At 36.6% G+C, this 17,014-nt stretch overlaps 1 protein-coding gene across 1 annotated transcript in view; it reads right to left on the reverse strand.

The window, feature by feature from the left end:
* Positions 1–16,804, reverse strand: part of si:ch73-242m19.1 (uncharacterized) — a 162,280-nt gene extending 145,476 nt beyond the window's left edge. Inside the window, exons 1-4 of the mRNA XM_051924103.1 lie at positions 16,668–16,804; positions 8,746–8,943; positions 4,226–4,298; positions 843–953 (exon numbers count right to left, since the gene is read on the reverse strand). Coding sequence (XP_051780063.1) covers positions 843–953; positions 4,226–4,298; positions 8,746–8,894 — 333 coding nt within the window. The 5' untranslated portion in view covers positions 8,895–8,943; positions 16,668–16,804. The remainder of the gene's footprint in view (positions 1–842; positions 954–4,225; positions 4,299–8,745; positions 8,944–16,667) is intronic.
* Positions 16,805–17,014: the final 210 nt, after the last annotated feature.

Raw genomic sequence — 17,014 nt, forward strand, 5'->3', positions numbered from 1 at the left:
GCACTACAGCATGATTGATAGACAGGTATTAACAGTGATATATATACAGCAGATTTAACAGTTTAACAGTCAAAAGTTCAAAAAGAAAGAGGTGACTGCATACAAGTTGTTTCGCTTAAAGAGGAAAATCATGCCACCTCAAAAAGGTGATGGAAGGTTGTCAGAAGAGCAACTGTCAAGTGATAAATTACACATGTCTTATTTTTTTTCATTATTTAGCCTATTTAGCAAAAATAACTGTTTCTGTTGGGAGTTGTACCCAAGCACAAAGGAATCTGAGGAAATCTGAGAATTCTATAATTTGGAATGGACTGGAATAATATACAGTAACTTGATTTTAAATTTAAGTGCACTATAATAATTTATTAAATATTACTGTTTATGTTTATTGTTAGTTGACAATTTTAATTTCTGCTGTATCTCTAAAATATATTGTTAACTGCCTGGGTAAAATTGCTTGTGCACTGTAAAGCACCAAATTACAGCATGTGAGTGTAATTAACATAGGTACTCACTTTATAGATTACATACAATATGAGTGTTATACAGAATAAAATCTCTATTCAGTTCAGGTATCAAAATTTACAAACTACCTGTCTTGAGTTTGAATCCTTAATTGATTGTTAACTTACATTTCTAATACCAAGAATACTTTCATATTCTAGTTCATTCAAGTCATTGTTTCAGCTACTTGCATAATTCTAGTTAGATGTGTCTAATTGGATGTTAGGAACATATGCATATAACTGTAGGAAAAGTCAGCCCATGGTTTAGAGTAAAAATACTGCAGCGTACTGTACATGAAAATTACTAACCATTCTAGAAAATAAGTTTGAACATACCTGGTGTAGTAACAGTGGGAGGCTCTCTGGCGTGTATTCACGGCTTAAACAGCTGTCTAGCTCTCTTTTCATAACCTGAGCCTTGATGGCAATTGACTTGGCTTGGGCCACCTATAACACAAGAACATAAAATAATTGGGCATGATCTTCACATGAAATAGATAATGTCAGACTGCAGCAACCTCAGGTACCAAATTCAAATAAAGCTAGTATGAAAAGATATACTGTACCATGTGGATTTTACCTAATACAGTAGATTCATTTTTCGTTATTTTAATAACGTGAAATTAAAATGTTTTTGCTAAATGTGCGATTTGTTTCAACATATAAAAAGCTAGGTTACACAGTGGTCAGTTCTACCGCCTCATAGATTCAGCAACCAGGGATCAACTTCTGACCTAGTTGGTGTATTTTTGAAGTTAGCACATTTTTACTGTGCTTTGTACATTTTCTCTAGTAATCAGGTTTCTTCGCATATCTCTTTGGCACAAATGCACATTAGCTTAATTAATGCCCATAAATTGGACCGGTATGAGTAACATTGTGAGTTCTGTGTTTTGCAATTTAATGGAATGAGGTCCTGTCTATGACAGGTCTGTGCTTTGTGAACAGGGCTGCTATACTAATTCTTTGACTTCCTATGAATTTTCAATACAAAACTGTTTGTTCATAAAACAAACATGTGTTGTTGCACTTTTATATTTCTTTGCACAAAGACAGAGCTATAATACCTTAATAACCTTATTAAATGTTACAGCACAGAACTATATTCAAAGTTCAGAAACTACTATCATTATGTAACGGCTTAATAAACTATGTTCAAAAGTTCTATTTAAAACACTTAATCAATGAGTATAAGTAATGCAATAAAACGATAAGGTCAATTCATTTTACAAAATTGAAAAATGTAGTAATAGTGATTTTTCAATACTTTATTACTTTGAGTATTATTTAGGGGATACATTTACTCAAGATGACTTAAAAAATAACTTGGCAAACAATACATTTTGAGCGTTTGGGAAAAAAAAGTGCAAAGTATAGATTTTTTTTCAGTTAAAATACAAAATAAGGATCTAAAAATAGTATGTAACAGCTAATGCCACAAGCTGTTAATGTGCAAGTAAGGCTTAATTCAGACAGGTGCCTCTGCATAAACTCATATTAATAATATAAAGCAATAATGGAAACCAGACAGAAAATCTGACAGGAGGCTACTGCTAGCAACTGGAGCAGCTGCAGCAAAACAGATAACTCTCAAGAATGCTGCAATATATAAAAGTTTCCATAATATACTAGAGAGGCAAAGTTTTTCTTCTTCTTAATCTTTAATTTATGTTTCTCAAAATATGGGCCAGAAACACTTATTAATTTGATCAAGGTAACACACTTAAAATGAAGAAGAGTAATTCTGCTCATTTAGTTTGTCACTTCAGGATTTCAGTATTTCGTATTACAAAAATAATAAAACATAGGGTGCTTGTTATGAATCTATGTTTAGACACCCACTGAATTAATATTAATAATTTATGGAGTTTTTATATAGACACCCACTGAATTAATATTAATAATTTATGGAGTTTTTATTTCTTACTATTATTTTTATCATTATGATGGTGACATCAGCACACTGTCAATTTGTGAGTATTTCCTTGGACGAGCTCCACCATTTTGGCTGTTATGGTCATTGCTGGTGACGTGATGCAGGGATCACATGACACATTTTGTCAGTACATTCCACCTATATCAGACAGTCTCTTTTTTTTCTTCTCTCTATTTGCTGTGGCTTTTATGACTTTGATTCTGATTTTGTTTAGACAATCATTTTCTTTTCTGTTTGATATCTTGGTTTTCTGATCCCAGCATGATTTCTGGCTCCTCTTTTGTCATTCCCATTTGTTTTTGGTGCTTTCTTTTTCCTGTTATTTTTCATCATGAAACAATTATAATTTTTGTAAGATCTCTCATTTTTTTAATTGTGACCCTAACAGGTGCTATTGTATTCAGATGTGCTGAAAGTTTCAGGAGCACGCTTGGTTATATAATTAGTTTAACAGATAATGTGCTTTATGATCAGTAGTAATTTTGAAGGAAAGCATGACACATAGCATTGACACATAGAATAGGGTCCTGCTCCATGTTATGGAGGTCCAATAGTGTCAGAGCAAAGAAAGTTGCTTAATAACCTCTTAATTGTATAGTGAAGCACATAAATATGGAGATATCTGGGAATGCCAGAAAAAAAACTCTGGGAAGATTTTCAGAAGGTGTTCTTGAACCTTAAAGTGATTCTGGAGACTGAATTGAAATCAACCAGGGGTGACACTTAAAGGAATACTCCACCTAAAAAAATATATACTTTTTATATTTTGCTTACCCTATGTAGTTTGTACTGATGGCTGAGGAAAATATTTTATCTCATGTCTTCATGCAGAATAGAGATAACAAAATTTATGATTGAATTGACATATATGGTGACCAAAGCTGAACAAACAGCAAACAATATGAAAAGTCCATGAAAAAAATCTTAATTCACCTGTGCCACATTATACATATGTCAGATTTCCAGTTGTATGTCCCAAATACATGTATTTTGAATAAAATACTGTTAAATAAACCACTTTTTGAAAACAGTCTCATGAACAGAAAATAGCACATGTTAAAACCCAACCGAGCCTGCTGTCATTATTAACTTCTTGGAATAAATGCATACATTACATATAGTTATAATATGCATAGATACAAACCAAAGAAGTCCAATTACATGCTTCCTATTGCCAACTAACAATGTTGCACTTAGACTACAATCTTATGTACATCGAGCCCAGGAGCTGCACTGTGATTGAGCATTTACTCTCAAGTCTGACATGCCTCAAATGTTTTTCCAAGAACCATTTCAGGAATCTAAATAAGGATGATCTTTGAACAGTGCAAATCTTCTACTAAATATGAACCCTCATTATCTGTACATTTCCAAAGAACATGGAACATATTGAGCACTTGGCTTTTTAGATCAAGTTGGAATGAAACCACAATTCCTTATTTTCATTTTGAATGCAGACCCAAGAATAGTGTAAAAACATTTCCAATCTTCAAATTCTGCCATTTTCAACAATTAATTTCAATTTCACAATATTTTGCTTTCTTTTTCATTTCTGTGTAAATTTCACAATAGTATATTTTCCTTTCCTTTTTATTTCTGAACCTATTTGTTTAATTTTATTGTTAACAAAATGACTGCTGCAATTGTGAGTAATATTGCTGCAATGTACACTATTTTATAATGATAAATTCACTACAATGAGGAATTCTAATGAGACATTTACATGCAGTTATTCAAATGTGTATTAATAGTAACAACAGTTATTTTTGCATATAAATCTTACCTGCAAGCCCCTTTTTAATTTCAATTCCCTTTCTTTCCTGAAATAGGAGATATCTTTTGGAATACGTACAGAACTGAAACAGAAAAAAGGCACAAAAATAAAATTTCTGACAAAGGAAACAGGTGTGTGATGTTTCTTTCAAAAGCATCTTGGTGCCTTTGCAGAACTCACTTTTATAATATATTTTCTGATTGCTGTAAATGGAAGAATGTAGCCAGGATGTCCAACAAATAGTAATTTAAGCTATGAGAAACAAGTTGAATATGAAAAACAAAATAGCACCACAACATATGTTACTCTTTAAAGGCTTCAGTGTTTTTCTAACATATCCATATGTTAACATATATTCATTCTGCATTTCTAGCATTACTGTCTCTATTAAAATTCAATGATAGGAGATTTGCAGTGTGCACATAATTATTTTAAAGTAATGCTAAAATGAAATAAACTTGCCAAGTAATCTACTAAAATATTCCTTGAATCTGCAAAATATTTTAACCTGTTGCATGATGCATATTTAAGAACAGTTACAAAGCTAAAATAGAAAACAATAGAAATAGAAAGCAAACTCACTCAGAATAACATGAAAGATGTCTGGAAAGGACTGGGCATAATTACTGGACTCAATCAGTCCAGGGCTCACGTGCTAGAAGGGGATGTGGACAATGCTAACTCTCTGAACCATTTTTTTAATAGATTTTCCCACCCACTGCCACCTTCTTCCAACGAACAAGTCCCTCCACACCATCCCTACTACATAAACAAATCCAGCCATGTCAGCTGGACTGGCCAGTGAACAGTTCACCTCTGACTATCATTATTGACAGTCCACATCTGAAGACTAAGCAAGGAGACAACTGAGAAAGCTATAAAAAGGAAAATTCACAGGCCCAGATGGGAGTCAGTCCTCAGGTTTTGTGCTGAGCAACTTTGTGGTATTCTCTGCCACCTATTCAGTCTGCCCTTAAGGCTGGTCCTGAAAGTTCATCTTCTGTGGAAAACAGCCTGCATTGTTCTTTTTTCAAAGAAGGCAGGCGCTTCTTCACCTAAAGACTACAGACCAGTGCCACTTACATGAAGAACTGGATCCCACACAAGGATCACAAGGAATGGCCCTATCTCCTTCTCTCTTCACTCTGTACACCTCAGACTATACAGGTGCTGGTCATAAAATTAGAATATCATGACAAAGTTGATTTATTTCAGTAATTCCATTCAAAAAGTGAAACTTGTATATTAGACTCATTCATTACACACAGACTGATGTATTTCAAATATTTATTTCTTTTAATGTTGATGATTATAACTGACAACTAATGAAAGTCCCAAATTCAGTATCTCGGAAAATTAGAATATCAATTAAGACCAATGCAAAAAAAGGATTTTTAGAAATGTTGGCCACCTGAAAGGTATGAACATGACAAGTATGAGCATGTACAGCACTCAATATTTAGTTGGGGCTCCTTTGGCCTGGATTACTGCAGCAATGCGGCATGGTATGGAGTCGATCAGTCTGTGGCACTGCTCAGGTGTTATGAGAGCCCATGTTGCTCTGATAGTGGCCTTCAGCTCTTCTGAATTGTTGGGTCTGGTGTATTGCATCTTCCTCTTCACAATACCCCATAGATTTTCTATGGGGTTAAGGTCAGGCGAGTTTGCTGGCCAATCAAAAACAGGGATACCATGGTCCTTAAACCAGGTACTGGTAGCTTTGGCACTGTGTGCAGGTGCCAGGTCCTGTTGGAAAATGAAATCTGCATCTCCATAAAGTTCGTCAGCAACAGGAAGCATGAAGTGCTCTAAAACTTCCTGGTAGACGGCTGCGTTGACCTTGGACCTCAGAAAACACAATGGACCAACACCAGCAGATGACATGGCACCCCAAACCATCACTGACTGTGGAAACTTTACACTGGACCTCACGCAACGTGGATTCTGTGCCTCTCCTCTCTTCCTCCAGACTCTGGGACCTTGATTTCCAAAGGAAATGCAAAATTTACTTTCGTCAGAGAACATAACTTTGGACCACTCAGTAGCAGTCCAAAGGCGAGACGCTTCTGACGCTGTCTCTTTTTCAAGAGTGGCTTGACACAAGGAATGCGACAGCTGAAACCCATGTCTTGCATAAGTCTGTGCGTGGTGGTTCTTGAAGCACTGACTCCAGCTGCAGTCCACTCTTTGTGAATCTCCCCCACACTTTTGAATGGGTTTTGTTTCACAATCCTCTCCAGGGTGCAGTTATCCCTATTGCTTGTACACTTTTCTCTACCACATCTTGTCCTTCCCTTCGCCTCTCTGTTAATGTGCTTGGACACAGAGCTCTGTGAACAGCCAGCCTCTTTAGCAATGACCTTTTGTGTCTTGCCCTCCTTGTGCAAGGTGTCAATGGTCGTCTTTTGGACAACTGTCAAGTCAGCAGTCTTCCCCATGATTGTGTAGCCTACAAAACTAGACTGAGAGACCATTTAAAGGCTTTTGCAGGTGTTTTGAGTTAATTAGCTGATTAGAGTATGGCACCAGGTGTCTTCAATATTGAACCTTTTCACAATATTCTAATTTTCTGAGATACTGAATTTGGGACTTTCATTAGTTGTCAGTTATAATTATCAACATTAAAAGAAATAAACAATTGAAATACATCAGTCTGTGTGTAATGAATGAATCTAATATACAAGTTTCACTTTTTGAATGGAATTACTGAAATAAATCAACTTTGTCATGATATTCTAATTTTATGACCAGCACCTGTATATATAACACCAGGTCATATCACTTGCAGAAATTCTCAGATGACTCTGCACTTATGGGGTGTATTGATAAAGGGGATGAGACAGAGTATAGGAGTCAGGTGAAGATGTTTCTTTCTTGGTGCAAAAAGAATTGTCTGCAACTTATCATCAGCAAAAACAAAACAAATGGTTATTTACTTTCTCCACACTAAACAGCCTCTATTTCTGGTCACTAGAAGTGGATGTAGTGGTGGTCCACTCCTACAAGTACTTGGAGGTCCACATAAATTACAGGTTGGACTGGTCTCGTAACACACAGAACCTATATAAGAAAGGGCAGGGTAGGCTCCTTTTTTTAGGAGACTGTCTTTTTTTAATGTGGGTAGTGACATCCTTTGCATCTTCTACATTTCTTTGATGGCCAATGTGACTTTCTATGCTGTGGTGTGCTGGGCTAGTAACCTCATTTCAAGAGAGACCCACTGAATCAACAAGCTAATTAAAAGGGCAGGGTCAGTTATGGGGCACATTCTGGACCCCCTGGAGACTGTAGCAAAGGAGAGAATTAAAGTTCAATGGGAAACAATTGATATGACAATAAACTTTAAAAGTTCTGCGCAGAGTAAGAATTTTTCACATAAAGAAAGCAGACATGGTTTGGATGAAAATGATTGTGGAGGTCTGTTCATTGTTTAATATAACTAGCTGAAAATATTTACAATAATGAAAGTTTGCAAAAGCTAAGCATTGCACGTAAACTCTTTTGACCCTTAAGCAGTACAGAATGTTTGAATTCCAGGAAGGTATACATTCAGACTTTTGGATGGGCCTCTTGTCCTTCTCTGCACATTGAAAGAATATAGTCTCCTAAGAAAAACATCTGCTCTTTCATTTCTTATGTACGCCACCTAGTATTTTTTTCACTGACCAGTAAGGTCCATAAGTAAAATACCACATAGTATACATAATAAAGTAAGAGCAGATGTTTTTCTTAGAAGACTGTGGTGCAGCAATGTGAGTAATGACATCCTTCACATATTCTACAGCTCTGTCACAGCCAGTGCTTGAAGGGCCAGTGACATCACTTCAATAAAGACCCACCAAATCAGAAAGCTAATTATGAAGGCAGGCTCAGATATGGGACCCAATTCTGGCAGCAGCAGAGAAGGAGAGAATGAAAACAAAACCGAGTCCCATTATGAACAGTACTTCACATCCTGTCTCTGACACATTAACATTGAATATTTTTTGTCAACAAATTATTGAACAAAAGTGTGTCAAGTAATGTTCCTGGGGCTCTTTTATACCAATGGCAAATCACCTTAATAATGCCTCACTGCATCTGTGACTGCTCCCTTTATCTTTAGACAAGTCAGAAGTTTTCTTTTTTTTTATTAATTCTAGTATGTATTTGTTTGTTGAAATATGTATTGATTTATTTAATGAGCTCCTGTAAAAAAACAGATTTCTCCCTTGACAAGAAAGCAAGATCTAGGGGGTTGCTTGGAGAAGCTACTCCCCTGCAAAGGGTTGCCTTGCCCCTCAGCCAGACGATCACGACCTTTTAAATGCCACAGTACAGCGCCAACCATGTTTAGTATTTCTAAATGCACCACCAGTCTAATCGTTCTAAAACCGGCCATGCCTTAGACAAATTAAATAATATATATATCTATTTGAAGACTTAAGAGAATAGAAACTTTTCAAAATTCTATTACCATGCACCCAACAGGTACCATTTAAAATTAAATACTGCATTAGGATTTTTCTTACCTGTAGGATTTGTCTTACCTGTAGGCTCTAGAAGGTGTTCCTTCCAGCACCCCATTCTCTTCAATCTCTGTCTTCAGCTCAGCTAACCATGAAGCAAGTTCCTTTTCCATGTGCAGCAGCTTCTCTGTAGAAGTAACTTTGTATACTTCTTCCATTGTAACTGACATGTAGTCTCCAAGCAGAAACTAAAGGAACTCCACAAGGTGGTGTGTAAGGCTGGATATCAGATGTAGATTATGTAGATCATGAATAGATAACAATAATAATAATAATAATAATTTTAAAATAAGTAAGACAATGTCTATGTATAAAATGCTGGCTTGTGTGAGTAGAATAAATAATTAAAAAGTGATTTTCTATTTATTTCATTGTTAAGTGAAAAAGGTTAAAATACTATATTCTGTACAGTGAAAACATAAGCCTTTTACGCAAAAGTAAGGTAAGAAACAAACTGAGTTCTTTCAGAGTGACAGGTGATAGCTGAGCTAACCTGCTAGGGATCAGGGAATGCTGCTGCCCAAAAGAGGAAACCATGGAAGCAGTACTCAGATGTGTAATAGTTTAAGTGGCCAGCAGAGGGCACTATATTCTGATTTTCCTGAGATATTAAACACTGCCCAGAGGGATTGTCAAGGAGTAAACTCCAAATAGGGTTTAAAACTTGCTTCCTGCTAAAGGTTTGCATGTTGAGTTCTTAAGAATTTTTTATGAACACTTTGAAATTGCTTCTGTGACTCACTGGTATATACCGTTTGAGGTGTATTGTTATCTAGTTATGCAAGACTTGACCCTAAAAACTGTCACGTTTAGGCCTTTTTGGACCATATTTTGTGCATGAAATACTCTTCTTATGATAAAAAGTTAATCAGTAGGTGTCTTCAGCAAAAATGATCAGGAGAAGTTGAAGTTATGCATGCTACATCAACATAACCCAGCGGTTAACTCCCTAATGAGATATAAGGGGTCAAAGTTACATCTTTTTACAAAAGTTCAAAGAAATGGGATCAGTAATATAGGCATGTGGAGTGTCTTTTTACTTAATTTCAGTGTTGCTTATCATGAATATGATAATACTTTTGATATATGGTTTTTAATGGTGGTCCTAGCCTTCTAAGTGCCACTCCCAGAAGGTTAAAAATTACAAAAATTAATCATAAGAATGTGGGGTATCATTTTAGACTATTTTAAAGTCAGTTATTAAAAATATGTTATTTTTTTTTATTTATTTCTATTACAATCAAGAAAATGTAGACTTTAAATATTTTAATTGAAGCACACATTTTAATATTACAAATATTTGATGCAATTATTCTTTTTTATTATGTACTTCTACATCATGAAGTAAATCACTGCATTTCTTATGAACACCCCAAATTAGGTTGACTTATGCCAATTCATACTTTTTATTGTGCTTTCTGTGACATTTCGCCTTCTCCATATAATGATTCCTCTCGTATCTATTTAATTTTACATAAAATCACCATTTTGATATCTCTGAACATTTTGGGCTTATTTTTGGGAGCAGCAGCCCCTAGTGGTTCTTGCTTTCAGAGCACTGTTTTGTCATTCACACACTGTGATTTAAAATTAACTTCTGAAAATGCAGCTTCTTCCCTGATCCTAGAAGAATCGCAGATAAAGATAATGGACTTGTTTTCTGCATTGAGTTTCTTTTCAAGGTTCAGGAAGTTGCTTTGCATTCCATACACAATGTGTTTCTCAGTATTGGTTTTCTGAATATGAATTATGAGCACAAGTATCTGCTTCAGTATGCATCGCATTATTGTCAGTATACTTTTGAGTAGCTTTTCTATAATTTATTGTCAGATTTCACATGTGTATTTTATATGACTAGCCAACCCACGGCGTAGCATACACTGCATAATTATGTATTGATGGGTGAACACTTCCTGAAAGACACAGTTGTCCAAATGGGGTGGGTTTGAGGATACGACTGTAAGTGAATGAAAAGATGGAACTCTGGACAGAGCGAGGAACGGGGCTGGATGGCGGTCGGGCGCGGAGGGTGGAACGGGGGGGTGAGGGGAAGGACGCCCAGGGAGGACGCCCTTTCCGCCCCCTCCACCTCTCTGGAGAGAAGGCGGGGAAGCGGGCCTGAGAGGTGTCGGGTCCTAACCGTCCAATGACGGGTCGGCACAACCGGTAATGATCCTTCCACAGGTTCACCCTTCGGAATTACGACTTTTACTTCCTCTAGATAGTCAAGTTCGATCGTCTCTCGGCGCTTCGCCAGAGGCCACGAGTGACCGCGGCAGGGCCGATCCGAGGACCTCACTAAACCATCCAATCGGTAGTAGCAACTGGCGGTGTGTACAAAGGGCAGGGACTTAATCAGTGCAAGCTTATGACCCGCACTTACTGGGAATTTCTCGTTCGTGGGGAACAATTGCAAGCCCCGGTCCCCATCACGAATGGGGTTCAATGGCTTACCCACGCCTCTCAGCACCGGGTAGACACATGTTGATCCGTTCAGTGTAGCGTGCGTGCAGCCCCGGACATCTAAGGGCATTACAGACCTGTTATTGCTCAATCTCACATGGCTGAAAGCTTAGCAGCTGCGATAGTTTTACACTCCAGTACATTGCAGTGAATGCTGGTAACAGTCAGGCAGGCGGGTGGGTCAGCAGGCGTTCCCATCCCATGGTCTTAGAGTTGGTGGGCGTGGCTCTGTGAGTTGTCGTCGTATCCCATGGTTTTAGAGTTGGTGGGCGGGGCTCTGTGAGTTGGCGGGCGTGGCTATGTCGTGCGTATCCCATGGTTGTCTTGCGTGCCCTGTCAGCTGCTTAGTGAATTATATATATATATATATATATAGATACTCCATATCTCATACATATGTTGCTGGTGACAACTTTGAGAATCCATCCATCCATCCATTATCCAACCCGCTATATCCTAACTATAGGGTCACGGGGGTCTGCTGCAGCCAATCCCAGCCAACACAGGGCGCAAGGCAGGAACCAATCTCAGGCAGGGTGCCAACCCACCGCAGGACACACAAACACACCAAGCACACACTAGGGACAATTTAGAATCGCCAATCCACCTAACCTGCATATCTTTGGACTGTGGGAGGAAACCGGAGCACCCGGAGGAAACCCATGCAGACACGGGGAGAACATGCAAACTCCATGCAGGTAGGAACCGGGAAGCAAACCCAGGTCTCCTGTTTCTACTGAAAAGTATACATGTAGGTGTTACTTGAAGCAAAAAACTATTTTTGAACGTTCTACTTTTGGTTTTAATATTTTAGAAGAAGAAAGAACAGTTTATAATAAGAGACGGTGAAATTTTACAGTAATGCAGAGGCCTTAGTTCAGCACTATAGGGAATTTATATGTTTGATTTTTGTACAAACATTGTAACCCATTGGATAACCGAAAGGTCATAAAACCTTCTTTATTCTTTAGAGGATTAGATGTTTATTTTGTAACCCAGGCCCCATTAGACAATCCCTTGAATCCCATGAATCTGTCTATCATCCATTTTATATCATACTTATTCAACTCAGTTAAAGGGGAACCAGGTCTTATCTCAGCATCACTGAACAATAAACAATGCCAGACAGGGTACAACTTCTAATATAGCTATAGATTAAACTGTACATATGGTGTGACCCAGATATACAACATATATATGATTCACCAATTACATCCATGCGTCCATCTGTTTTTATAACCTAATCACCCAGCTACTTAGTCAAAGGTAATTGGACTCTATTACAGCAACAATGGGCACAAACAACGTAGCAACCAACCTAGAATTAATGGCAGTTCATCATACAGCACAGTTACACGCACAATCATACTCAGTCATAACTGGACATTTTAGATTTATTGATTAACCTAACACACATGAATATCCACTTGGAATGTATATATTATGTAGGAGCACATAAAACATTTTGGCAAGGGACATTTTATTCAACTCAGAATATATAAAACTCTATTATATAAAAAAATCCTGAGACGAGACGAGACTTTTTTCAAGAGATTTTTTTCAAGTCCCGCGAGACGAAACTTTTGACACAAGATTTTTTCAAGTCATGCCCTCCTCTCAACCATATTCAACCACGCACACAGTCCTCTCACCTCTCATTTGTGTGAATGCTTTTGACAGACACAGTTCCTGCTCTCTCAGCTCTTATAAATTTTAACGTTTTCCTCACTTTAAGTTTCCAATTAAAGAAGACATATTATGTCCAAATCTTGTTAAAGAATTTCATCACAATGGGTTATCAACAGAAGAAATGAGTACACGGGCAATCCTAGCACCAAGAAACGATGAAGTCAAACGAATTAACGCCAAAACTAACAAACGGTTACACGGCAAATTGGTTAAATGCGTATCAATAGACTATGCTGCAACAGTTGGTGGTGATCGTGCGGAAGATGAAAACATCAACATACAATATCCCGAAGAATATCTACAACCGTTAACACCGTCCGGTCTTCCACCGCACAAATTAATGTAGAAAAAAGGATATATCCAAGAAAGGTAATGTAGATAGATAGATAGATAGATACTAATACATCTTCCACGGATAACATTACACAACAAAGGAGATCTTGATATGCCATTCGTATTAAAACGTTAACAGTTTCCCATTAGAATAGCTTTTGCAAAGACAATTAACAAATCTCAGGTTCAAACATTAGAAAAAGTCGTTTTATTTATTAGAGAGAAAGAAACGAAATTCAATCACGGGCAGTTATACTTTGCTTTGTCACGATGAAAGCCTAAACACAGAATCAAAATACAATGCGATATTGATGAAAATTTTATTCCAAAAATTGTTTTTACTGAAGTTTTACAGAAAAAGTGTAAGTTTAAAAAGTATTTGCGTGTTATTTCAAAGCCAAACAGAACAAAATCATATTACACAATGAATAACTCTAACGCAACATGAAACATAATTTACTTTCAAATTATTACGTTTTACTATTTTTAATATGGTTAATTACTCGCTGTAATGTAAAATAGTTAGTTCTATTAGGCATATGTAACAATTCCCATGAAAATAACAATCTGTTTAACTTGTACATCCGCACCCCCATACGCAAGTAGCAGAACCACAAAGAGGCTAGCGTGTAGCGCAGACCCAGGGGTTGGCAAGCGAAGCAAGCAGGGGGCAAAGCCTCCTAATACATCATAAAAAGGAGTAGAAGCAGCAGCAGCATTGTCACGTATAATAAACTGAAATTCTTACTTGTTTGGCTGACCAATATGCAACAGGTCATCCTATCTAGTGCTATGATAAACAGTAATGCAAATAAACATATAACTAATTAATGACTCCAAATTGGTGTGAGATCAGTGAGTGTGCATTGTGCCCTGTGATGGACTTGCATCCTCTCCAAAGCTGATTCCCTGCCTTGTACTTGAAGAAGTCTTGATGGGCTCCAGCTCTCAACAAAAAAAATATTTTAAATAGTTCAGTGGATGGTTGAGTGTTTTTTACAATATTTTTTCATAATAGTTTTACTCACAAAAATGTAAGATTCAAATAACTAAATATTTTGTTTTATTAAAATTAAAATAATATAATATTTGCATACACACTTAATCCAGTTTAGAGTTATGGGCTACTGAGTGTTAGACTGGAACCAACCATGAACATGATGTCAATGCATCACAGGAACCATGCATGCACACTCACATGGGGCCAATGTATAGTCACCAACTACCTTAACACACACATACACACACACATCTTTGGTAATGTTGGAGAAAAGCCAAAGTATCCAGAGAAAAACCCATATAGACATGTGGACCACATGTAAATTCCACACCAGGAGACTGATTCAAGCCCTGGAGGCTGAATCCATTAGGCAGCATGTCACTTCAAAATTAACTGTTCATTACTGATCAGTCAATAAGCATTAAGTTATTTTACATCCTAAATTCTCCTATTTTTGTGTAAATTGCAATATTTACTGTGTTTGTAGTTATTTGCAAATGAACTCTTTCTTACAGATATATGAGTGGATTGCCAGATCCTGAAAAAAATTGTATTGTTCCCTGTTCAGTGGATTTAATTTTTTGCTGCTTCTAAGTAAATTTGGACATTCTTTTTCTATTTAAATGGTAGGTGGACTAGACTTATTATTGAAAAAGTTAAGACAATGTGTTAATGTGAATAAAGGTCAGCATCACTTCCAATATTTGACAGCTAGACTCCACTGCCTTGAGTAGCATTGATTTGGTGGATATAAAATACCTGTACATCTTCAGATCACCATCATTATAAAGTTATGTATTTTAAAACTTTCTTGTTTATCATGGTGCCAGAGAATGGCAATGTATTGCATGGTGGTTGCAGTAGTAATTTCACTGTACCCTGTAAATTTGACAATGCTACTACTACTTCTAATTTAGTGAGGTGTTGTTTAGAACTTCTAAACAACACCTCAAATCATATTTGACATTTTTTAACCAAAAATATAAGACAGCACAAAGAAGCAAACCGAGAAAAGATGTCTACACTCCATGATTCAGTAACTCGAAAACCATTGAGATCAGTAATAATTTTGATGTAACTGTTTTCTGTAGTAGAATATCAGTTTCTTACATCAACTGGTAGAATTTTGTCCCACATTTCTTCACACCACTGCTTCATTTCTTTGATGTTTGAGGGAAAAGTGAACATACACTGTACATTGCAACCTAACTGGCTAAGCTAAAGACCACATAATAGCAAACACATTTCACCAAGCTTTCTGAAGACACAATGAAATAGCCATGAATATTTAAGTCCAAAAGGTAGATTTTAATAGTTCCTTATTACTACAATTTCCAATTAATCTTACAAAAAATGTATTTGTGGAATATAGAAAAGATGCTTTATGCATTACTAATTGGATTTCTCCACTTTCCTTCCCCTTTTTTGAGTTTCAATCCTTCTGTGTATTTCTCAATGAAAATGTAATTTATGATCATGTTACCTTATAATATGCTTCCAATCTCACATCTCTTTCTAAAAAAACTTCGTCCAGTGACCTAGGCTCAAATATTTTTTGTGATATTTTTGTGTGGACTTTGCTCATTCTCCTGATGTCTGCTGTGATTGTTCTCTCTGATTCTCAAATATTTGCATGTTAGGTTAACTGTGAATCTAAATTAGACAAATGTGAGTTTATGGGAGTATTGCTTATTCAGTAAATGTAAAAGCTCAGTATTTAAATCTGTATTCAATACAAATTTCAAAATGTTAACAGAAACCTTTAGCTTCAAATAAATGTGTGTACGCTCTAGCTGACTGATATCCTGTTTAGTTTTTGCCTTAATCCCAATATTGCTAGGTGTGGTTTTGGCCCTCATGACTCAGAGATGGATTAAGAGGTTTCACAAACAGAAGGAGGAGATTCAAATATATATATATATATATATATATATATATATATATATATATATATATATATATATATATATGAATGATCTAACATATGTTATGTATTTAATTAGTCAAACAATTAACATTTCTTTAATATGGATACCTTATTCTTATTTTTTAATCTAACTGCATATACCACTTACGGAACAGTCAAAATTGTTTGCAGTTTATACTGTCAGTAAGGTCACATGAACAATTGCAAGTGTCTGTTTTAGAGAATGCAAATAATAATGACAAGTCACAAAAAGGCAGTGAAGTCCCCATAACTAATGGCATCACTAAGACACTAGACGCTGAATGGCCAAAAGAGTGACTGCAGACTCGATAATACAAACGTTAGGACTTTGCCTGCAAGTTCTGCAACTCATCTATATGTAACTGGATACAATTTTCTAAGCACGTAACAAGAAATAAGCAATCATTCAAGATCGTGACTCTAAAAATTTGGCCAACTCTATATGACCCTAATACAATCGTCCAAACACTCACGCTTTTTTAAAAAAACTAGAAAACGCACGTACAGTACCTGGTGGCCTTTTCTTTTGTAAGCTGTCTCCAACACTTCTGGTGCACTATTAACATAAAATAGTAATAATAATAATAATAATGACACTTTCCACGTTTGACTTAAAGTTGTTTCGTGCGTCCGAAGCGGTAGCCATAGGGACGCTGTACACAACTGGCGAACGTGCGCGTGCCCTCAATCCAGTGAGCGCGCAGTCTCGCCGACCACCTCACGCGAGACAGATGTAGCTAGAAAGTGTTAACAGTGGAAAAGTTAAACAGTGAACAGTTAAACGTGGAAAGCCGGAGATTCCAAACTACAAAGCTTTATTATTCATTACACACGTTTTTTTAAAAAAAATGACAGCT

The sequence above is a fragment of the Erpetoichthys calabaricus genome, chromosome 3, assembly GCF_900747795.2.
Source record: "Erpetoichthys calabaricus chromosome 3, fErpCal1.3, whole genome shotgun sequence".
NCBI lineage: Eukaryota > Metazoa > Chordata > Cladistia > Polypteriformes > Polypteridae > Erpetoichthys > Erpetoichthys calabaricus.